This window comes from Zingiber officinale, chromosome 4B (assembly GCF_018446385.1).
Source record: "Zingiber officinale cultivar Zhangliang chromosome 4B, Zo_v1.1, whole genome shotgun sequence".
NCBI classification, from domain to species: domain Eukaryota; kingdom Viridiplantae; phylum Streptophyta; class Magnoliopsida; order Zingiberales; family Zingiberaceae; genus Zingiber; species Zingiber officinale.
The window spans coordinates 88,455,541-88,465,385 of NC_055993.1; the positions used below are offsets into that span (position 1 = coordinate 88,455,541).

At 38.9% G+C, this 9,845-nt stretch overlaps 1 protein-coding gene across 2 annotated transcripts; it reads right to left on the reverse strand.

Moving 5' to 3' along the window:
• Positions 1 to 2,313: 2,313 nt before the first annotated feature.
• Positions 2,314 to 8,920, reverse strand: LOC121975440 (myb family transcription factor PHL7-like). Of its 2 annotated transcripts, none has more exons than XM_042527079.1 (7): positions 8,577 to 8,920; positions 5,828 to 5,965; positions 5,131 to 5,207; positions 4,990 to 5,032; positions 4,815 to 4,872; positions 4,261 to 4,330; positions 2,314 to 2,987 (listed from the first exon to the last, which is right to left on the reverse strand). In XM_042527079.1, exons 2-7 carry the CDS (start codon positions 5,946 to 5,948, stop codon positions 2,529 to 2,531), a joined length of 828 nt encoding a protein of 275 aa, XP_042383013.1. In that variant the 5' UTR covers positions 5,949 to 5,965; positions 8,577 to 8,920; the 3' UTR covers positions 2,314 to 2,528. The 2 variants fall into 2 exon arrangements, with proteins under 2 accessions (XP_042383013.1, XP_042383012.1); XM_042527078.1 differs by having other exon boundaries at positions 5,828 to 5,978.
• Between the last annotated feature and the right edge of the window lie 925 nt (positions 8,921 to 9,845).

The following is a 9,845-nucleotide window of genomic DNA, read 5'->3' on the forward strand; positions in this document are numbered from 1 at the left end:
TGATCTCCTAAATGTGATCGGATCCTTTGTCCCCATGTCCCACTCGTCGCCCCAGTTCATTTTGACCGCCAGCCAGATCAGAACTATACCCTAGGGGAAAGGTGGATCCAGAGGGATCACCATCGGCGTGATCGGCGCCAGAATTCCGCCGAATCTTAGCATGCTTTCCTCTGTCGTCGATTTGAGCTCCTACTCAGATCCAGCCGAATTTTGGCGCTGATTGCACTGGCCGCGATCCTCTTAGGTTCACCTTCCCCTTAGGGTATAGTTTTGACCGGTCCGACGGCTAGAGGCCGCCAATGATGGACTGGAGGTGATGAGTGGGACACGAGGACAGGATAAAAGTGAGACAGAGGATCCGATCTCCTAAATGAGATAAAATCCTCTTTTCCCAAAATCCCCTGTCCTTGTGTACCACTTGTTGCCCCAGTCCATTTCGATCGCCGACCCGATCAGAACTATACCCTGGGGGGAAGGTAGACCCAAAGGGATTGTCGCCAGTGCGATCGGCGCCAGATCTGAGTAGGCTTTCCTCTGCCATCGATCTGAGCTCCTACTCAGATTTGGCCTTATTCCGGCACCGATTGCGCCAGCCGTGATCCCCTTAGGTTCACCTTTCCCTCAGGATATAGTTTTGGTCAGTCCGACGGCCAAAGGCTACCAGTGATGGGTTGGAGGTGATGAGTGGGACATGAGGACAGGGAAAAAGTGAGACATAAGATCTGATCTCTTAAATGAGATCGGATCCTCTGCCCCCCAAATCCCTTGTCCTCGTATCTCACTCGTCACCCCAGTCCATTTTGGTCATCGACCCGATTAGAACTATACCTTGGGGGGAGGTGGACCCAGAGGGATCGTCATCGGCGCGATTGACTCCGGAATCTGGTCAGATCTAAGCAAGTTTTCCTCTGCCGTCGATCTGAGCCCCTACTCAGATCCGGCTGGATTCTAACACCGATCTCGCCGACCGCGATCCCCTTAGGTTCACTTTCCCCTCAGAGTATAGTTTTGGCGGTCCGACTCCCAGAGGGTGCCAGTGATGGGCCGGAGGTGATGAATGGGTGACGGGGACAGAAAAAAAGTGAGACAGAGGATCTGATTTCCTAAAGTGAGACAGAGGATCCAATCTCATTTAAGAGATCAGATATTCTGTCCCCAAAATCCCTTGTTCCCGTGTCCCACTAGTCGTTCTAGTATATTTCGGTCACCGATTCGATCAGAACTATACCCTGGGGGAAGGTAAACCCAGAGGGATCGCCACCGGTGCGATCGGCGTCGCAATCCTGTCGGATCTGAGCAGACTTTCATCTGTCGTCAATATGAGCTCCTACTCAGATCCGATCGGATTCCAACGCCTATCGCACTGGCCGGAATCCTCTTAGGTTCACCTTCCTCTCAGGGTATAGTTTTCGTCGATCCGACGGCCACAGGCCGCTAGTGATGGGCTGGAGGTGATGAGTGGGACACGAAGACAGAGAAAAAGTGAGACAGAGAATCCGATCTCCTAAATGAGATCGGATCCTCTATCCCCAAATTCTCCTATCCCCGTGTCCCACTCGTAGTCCCAGTCTATTTCGGCCATCGACCTGATCAGAACTATATCCAGGGAGAAGGTGAACCCAGAGTGATAGCAGTTAGCGCGATCAATGCCAAAATCTAGCCGGATCTGAGCAGACTTTTTTCTGCCGTCGATCTGAGCTCCTACTCAGATCCAGTCAAATTTCGATGCCGATCGTGTCAGTCATGATCCCTTTAGGTTTACCTTCCTCTCAGGATATAATTTTGATCGGTCCGACGGTCAAAGGCGGCCAGTAATGAGCTGGAGGTAATGAATGGGATATAGAAACAGAAAAAAAATAATAATAATAAAATTGACAGAGCATCCGATCTCCTAAATTTAGATGCTTCTTTTGGACATTCATATAGAAGCACTTTTTAATAAATTAAATTAAAAAAGAGTTTTAGCTGAATAATTAGTCGACAAAGGTGCTTCACGAAGGTCCGAAACCGTCCCTCTCTTGGTGAAGGGCTCTATTCATGCCATATCTTGTCACTTTCATGGATGATTGCCCAATGATAAACACTGACATGACATCGAATATTATTAATTAACATCACAGGATCAGACAACCCAGAATAAGGGGGGGGGGGGGGAATAAGAATCTGACATTTAAATTCTCTTTTATCAGTCCAGATAAATTGGAAGAACAGGAATTGATAAATAATTATTTCAGATAAATTAAGTTTTGAACCTTTCGAAGTCCGGGCTCAGATAAATGTGATTGATATTTGAATTAGTAATATTGTTCTCGATAATCAAAGTGGCAATGCCATTTATAAGCATAAAGAAGCGTCTCCCAACCACACTTCTCTACATGGACCTAATGAAGTATTCAACAAGATAGTCATTACATCATTCATTCATGGGATCTCTAGGATTATCTTCAATAGATGACGTAGACAAATATCTAAAGCTAAATGATTTTCCAAGTTAGTAATCTTACATGAATGGAACGGCACGACGATCATCATTGATGGAAATCTGAGCCCGAACTCGACTCTAATATGTGAGGAACCATTAGTTCTGACTTGCCTTGCCCTGCGATGCTCCCCACTCGGAACCTTTTGGAAGTGCTCTCGTGCTTGGGGCTCGCTGACGGAGAGCTAACATGGAAGGTGGAGTCAGGTGTCAGAGGTTCACAGCGAGAGGAGAAAGAGTCATCACGTGAAATGCTTTTGTAGAACCCGTCAGTGTCTCCATGTCCCCCGCCGATAACCTTATCTTGGATGGGGGATTCAGAAGTTGGTGCTGGGGTTGAAGGATCAGTCTTTTCGGAGTCCAGGCAGTGATCACCAGAAGTGAGTGCAGGATTACCTGATCCAGGCAGTTCACCTAGTGCTGCGCCATTACGGCGCTGCTGCTCATCCATAATCTTCTTAAGATACTTTCCTTGGGCTTCTATTCTTAGCTGCAGTTGTCTTTGCACCTGTTATCAGTTTCACAAGCATGAGATTCTATTCTTGTTATGGCCATCGGGTGGCAGATTAGTTCAAAGTTGTACTTGAGCTCACAAAAAATAGTTTCGAGCAACACGATACAAATATTTGGTGAAATAGGAAAAGAGAATTCAAAATTCCTCGCTTCAACTTGGTTATCTGACAAGAGCGGGTGTTCTTTTCCTCAAACTGCCACACCTCACCTCCCATTGCAGAAATAGCACGTCATCACTGTTATAGCATCACTGCAGCTATACTAACTAGGATCCCAGATCCTATCTCAGATGGTCATATTCAATTATCCTACTTGTTCTCCCGTGATTATACTCCTTTTGGGTTCATGAACATTCAAGGCAAGTAAGGAATGGAGGTTTATGTCAGTAATGTTAACTTTTCTTAGTGTGCAAATTTCAGAAAGTGGTTTATGATCTAAAGTCCTATAAATCAAAAACCTTTGATGTTAGATTCTCAGCCATTTTATGGGGAAACCAACAGTGTCATTGTGATGTGGTCCACATGTTCTTTCTCATCTCGAAGTTGCTCCAAACAAGGATTTGATTTACTAAAGAATGATGATGAGCCATCTTTAGATTACAGTATGATCGTGCCTACATTGGAGATTAAACCATAAGTACTATAGTCATGCTGGTATGCACTTAAGAAAGAATGTGTTCATTCACTCTTGGAGGAGCTTGGATTTACCTCCCTTCACATAACCTGGGGACAGGCTATGAGGGGGCCTGTGATGAGCACAATCACCTTTTGCTACAAGTGGAGGAGCTTGGATTAGGCATATAGGTCCTACAATTATGCAGTGATAACCAAGTTGCTATCTACATTGCTGTTGGATCAGATCAATCATGTGCAAGCTAAGCATATTAAAGTAGACTGTCATTTCATTATAGAAATCGTGATGACTAAGAAGTTCTCACCTCTTTTTTACTAGTCCTTGTCAAGTTGGTGGTTTCTTCATTAAACAATCTAGCACATTTTTCCTATTTTGAGCTCCAAGCTGGCAATGATTGATATCTATGTTCTAATTTTGCTCCAACTCAACAGATTCTACAACAATTCATTTTAAAAATAATCTCACATGGGTTATTTGATATATATAGCATCAAAATTATCACATGGGCTATTCTAGACTATATACCTTTGTGAAAACAGACAGCATCAAAATTTGAAACGACAAAAATAGAATTCACAATAAGGACTGCACTCTAATGGTAGAATCATTTAATACTGTCATCCCTATTAACTTGCCTCTAGTTGTTCCTGAAGTCGTTTCTGTACCTCCATCTGCAATTTCAGTGCTTCTGTTATTTGAATTCCCCTGAAAAAAAAATATTTTTCAACTTATCAAACATATTCTTAGATCTCCATATAGCATTTTTTTTCTGTAGCAATTAAATCATTGACTCAAAATTTAGGACAATGAAATCTTTTACAAGCTTAGTAGTTTAATGTTACAAAGCTCAAAGGCAAAGTCCTGGCCACTAAGACAACAGCACCTCAACTGATTCCCCGTTCCCTTCCCAACCTACAGTATGAGTATAACCCAAACACCTAACCCCATATCTTTGACCACTGATCTATCGCCATCCTTCATGAAGCTAAGGTTCTCTACCTGACAATTCTAATGTTACCCTGATTAATATCTTTTTCTTGAAACTTACAAGTCAGTAACCCATAGACTCTGATAATCATTAAGTGAACTCTATCAATTTGAACTACATAAATTTAGAATAGTATTTAGTTGCCTTAAATTCATGCATATTAATATAGAGAAAAGAAAAAAACTTGATCTTTATACATACGAAGTGCTTTCAAGGCCTGGAATTGAATTTCCATCATCTTTCTTTTCTGATTTTATACCTGCACAAGTGAATATATATATATGGTGTTTATCATTTTGTAAACAGAGAACACAGATATAACTTCCAAAACAATATCCTAAATGCTCAGCTAATTGTAGTAAAAAAAGTCACCAACCATCTGCTGAAGCCTCAGGAACATACTTTGCGAGCCTATATTTCTAGGCATACAATAATAGACAAATTAGAAAAAAGATATATAATAACAGTGTAGCATGCAAAGATCTACAAAAGAATGTAGCAACCACTAAACAGGTACCTGTAGATGACTTTTCACATGGTATATTGTAAGACCTTGAACACCCATGATTCTGAGTACACCCTTAGGAGTTGCTCCTATCATGAATCCACTTGTCATTGGCCAAATTGAAAAGCATTTCCAAAATATTAGTCAGAAATAAAACTAAACTAACTAATTCACTTGATTAAATACTTCAGTTTTTGTATAATCATTGGGTTTCTACTGTAAAGTCAGTCATAGTAATAGGTTGATCATAGTGATAGCTGGATGATATCATAGTTAATCATGCCCTTAATCAGATAAGATACATAAAGTTATTTAATATTTTCCTTTGTGCTTGGCAAGATGGAGAGAGTTAACCATAGTGAACAATCTAGCAAACATGAGAAAGTTATAACCAGTGTAACTATATTTGATTTCACTAAACACTAATATATGGAAACATTTTTGTTATGTTAAAGCTTTTGTTTCCTAAATTGATATTTATGTAGAAGGATTTTTCTTCCTTGATTTTGCCTATTAACCACATATGCAATTCACAATGCCTATGCAAAAAGAACTTACATAAGAACAGTGAGAGAAAACTGGATATTGAAAACATTGATATACCAATTCAGAGCCAAGTAATTTCTGAAAGGAAAATTCTAATATACCTTCAGTCTAGTAAATCAATCTTACAGTTATTATCTTATTAAAATGTCTAGAAGGCACTTACTATCTGGACCACCAAGTTGTGCCACAGCATCCACGAAACGATCATGCAGTTCATTTGTCCACCTTAAACGCTGTCTTGAAGCTAAATTATTAGGGTTGCTCACTCCAGTGATAGGCCCCATAGTTTTGTTACTTGATTCTAATTGTTGGTCCTGAGAGACCCAATTATTATCAATCCAACTCTATACTTGAGAAAGACATGAGTTGATGCATTTGTCACTATTAATGCAAAAAAGTGGAAAAGAATAATCCTCATAATCAAGTAGTGTAATATGGAATTCAGATATGGCAATTGTATTGATATCCCATATCTACAAAACAATTCAAAAATCACGCACAATCAAGTTATCATATTTGTTTTTGTTATATAACATACAAAATAAGTAATTATTACATAAAGAGAAGTGGATAATATAAGAATGCACGCTTGATGCTATTCCTACTAGAGTGATTGCTAGAATTACTTTAGATCCCAAATAATACTGGTGGAAATTTTATTGACACTTATTGTGTCATCTCAAAATAGTTCGACAGTTATCAGTATGACAAAAATATTGAAATTCTTTTACTCTTTTACATTGGACTGAACATGTCATTGTCATTTAAATTCTATACAGAATAGCTACAACTCGTTAATGTCTCAATTCTAAAGTACAAAGTTCAAACCATTTCATATAGACTTCCTTCTATGTTTAAATTTCTCATAAAGAATTGATATTATCATTTTTGGAACCACTAATTCATTTTTTTTCTTTCATTTTCAGAACGAGTAGGTAAACCACTAGTTCAACACCATCATTAAGATGTAATCTGATTGACTGAATGATTTTTAGTAATTCATTCAGGCTTAGCATGGGTCATTAACTAGACAATAATATTGGCACATTCTAATTTAGTTCCACATAAACAATTGTGAGCTAATGAAAGGGGTCTTAAAGCTCAGATGAATGAACTACTACTCATTTGATCAGCATTTTTAGTAATTCATTCATGCTTAGCATGGCCCATTTACTAGACAATAATATTGACACATCATAATTTGGTTCCACAAAAGGAATTGTTAGTTAATGAAAAGGGTCTTAAGGCTCAGATGAATGAACTCTACTCATTTGATCATAAGCATTTTAAATTAGTGGTAAGGATGCAAAATTGTAGGGCTTGACTATGTTCAAGCTTGTTCATATATCTTACCAAGCTTATGTAAGATCGTTTGTTAAAAATGTAACAAAACTCAAACCAAACTCAAGTTTTTTATCAAGCTTCATAAGAGAGAATTTTAATTGAGCTTCATAAGAGACATTACTATATTTATAATTAAGTTCAAAGAATGATCTCTAATAAGTGAAACATGTTATTTTCTCATTTGTAGTATTTTATAAATACCATAAAAGCATAAAACTTATAAGATATGCATCATATTTAATATATTTAAATATAAAACTTATCCTTTGAGTTTCATTCTTGCGAGCGTACTAAATAAGAATGTAATAAAACTTTATACAACTTATTAAATAAATTTATTATGAATTGTTTACTAGTTTTATTTTAATGAATTGAGCTAGCTAGTGTTCAAACTTGTTCATTGAATTTATTTTTAATATTAGAAACATAAAGGAGTTCTTATCAAGTTGAGCACCGAGTTTATTCATGAGCATCCTACTCATTTACAACCCTATTAACGGTCAAGCTTAACAAGTTTATGGTTAGTTCTCTTGTCTATGCAAATTGTGATAGTTTGGCAGCATATTGACGAGTTTGGAAAGGGAAGCCATCATGATGGTCAAGACCACCATCAGTATATGCTACCAATTATGGATGATTTTGAACTATGAAATCAACCTTAGATCTTCACAAAAACATGAGGGAGACACAACATCTTAGTTTAGTCTTACATCAAATATGGACTAAAGAAAGAGATTTATATGTTTTAGATGAGTAATCTACTTCTAACTTAGGTTTAGCATTTTGGGATAGTTGTTAGACCTACTTTGCAAATTAATAATATCCTTGTACAGGGACCAGATATGACAAATATAATCAACAAGCATTTTAACGGCTCAAAATCATTATTAGCAGAATCATAATTTGTATAAGGCAATTCAAACTCTACAAATCATAAAAGAATTCGTCGAAGCTTCCAACCTACCTACATCTACCATATAATTAAGTCAACTCCAGAGAACAAGGGCCTTCTTTCCAATAATAACAGGCTCAACCAAAAAATTCTGAGAACAAGATCAAAAGGGCTACTGCTCAACGAATACCATGTAAATCACATGGTACGGAGTCCCTCACAAAGAAACAGATTGCATCAGTGGCCGTCAATGTTTTAACTTTCTCTTAGCAGAGAACAGTTAAGCTCGTTACATGAACATGAAAGCCAAAGGTTGACAAGAAGCATGATAAACGACCTATTATGGAGATCTAACAGTCGGTAACTAAGTAGATGACCCTAACCTAGTTTATGACTATAGGCCCCTTGAAAAGTGATAAGCAGCTAAAACGTAGGCTTTATTTTTCCTGTTTTCCCAAAAGCAGTATTTCGAGCTCCAATTATCCCCAAATGGTACAAAAATACTGCTACCATTAGCATAACCACAGATCAAAAAAGACAACACGAATCTGCTACCATACAGAAGTTCAAAATTCATAAAATCGATGAAATAAGTAACCTCGGATCATTTAAAATGAAAACCCTAGCTATGGATCACAAATCCCCATCCAAAAGCAAGCAAGGAGGAAAACCATACCTGGACAGCCAGCTGCGAAAGTGATCGATACTCCGAACTGCTGAAACGAAAGCACAATATTGACAGCCTTCAACTGGATTATACAAGCCAGACCAAATCTAGGCCAGATCAAGCGATCGCAAAGAAAAAAATAAAAACTCCACAAAAAAATCGACTCTCTTTCTTCCTCTTTCTGCCCTCTACGGCTCCATGGATGCGTCGGCGATCAACAAACCGGAGGATCCTCTCCCTCGCTCGTTTCGTCGCCCTCGTCACGGACTGCCTCAGCAGACGACTCCGGCACGGAGCAATTGCAGCAGCTACCCGTCAAACCGGACACGTGTCGACTCTTCCTTTTTCCTGGCTTTGACTTCGAGGCGTCCAATAGGAAGGTGACTTGAAGGATCCATGACGATGCGGGAGCCATCAGATCGAGAGTGGACGGCGACTGATGATCAAGCTATGAGTTTTCATCCACAGTCGTAAAGTACCTTTTCCAAGCTAAGTAGTACCCCTTTCCTTACCATCTTTTTGTTGGATGGGAGGCCGGTCCCTTGCAGGGATTCCACCGTGGTAAGCGTGTGCAGGCGGATCAAACTTGGATTCCGATAAGTCGAGGTTTGGAGTTTGGTGTACCGACGCGACTTTTATCGCGGATTATGGAATCGTTAATTTGTTTCTAATAAGGAACACTAGTCATTTCATTTCATTCGCTCGTCCTAGTATTTCTATTAATTTATTTTTAATTAAGATGAAAAAGATAAATTATAAATGACTATTAACAATTAATATAAATGATAAAATATGAAATGAGACATGTTTAAACAACACATTAAATTTTGACCGAAGATCTCATGTTTTAATCATACATCGTTCCAAGAAGAGGATGATACATATTTCTAGAACCATCAATGGAAAGCTAAAACTTAGCTTGGCATGGTGTTAAGACGTAATAGAGGGTAATTTTGGGTTGGACGGTTGTGGGTCGAAGTCCCCACGGGTTGGCTGCCGATGAATTGATATTGTGCTTTCATAATTTACTCTTAGGGACCTGTCGTCTTAAAAATTAAACAAGTGAGTAAAAAAAAAAAAGAAGTTAAAATTCAATGAATGGCAACTTTGTATCAGAGAGTTGAAAATGCTGGGAGTCCCTGTGCACAATGTGCATCATTTGCCCGTGAATGTGCTCAACTTTCAGACTGTTCAGCTTTCATCAGGGTCCTGGAACAGAAGAGTGGGCTACTCAATATGGAGATGACATTGACGAGACCAACACAACATTGTTGGCAA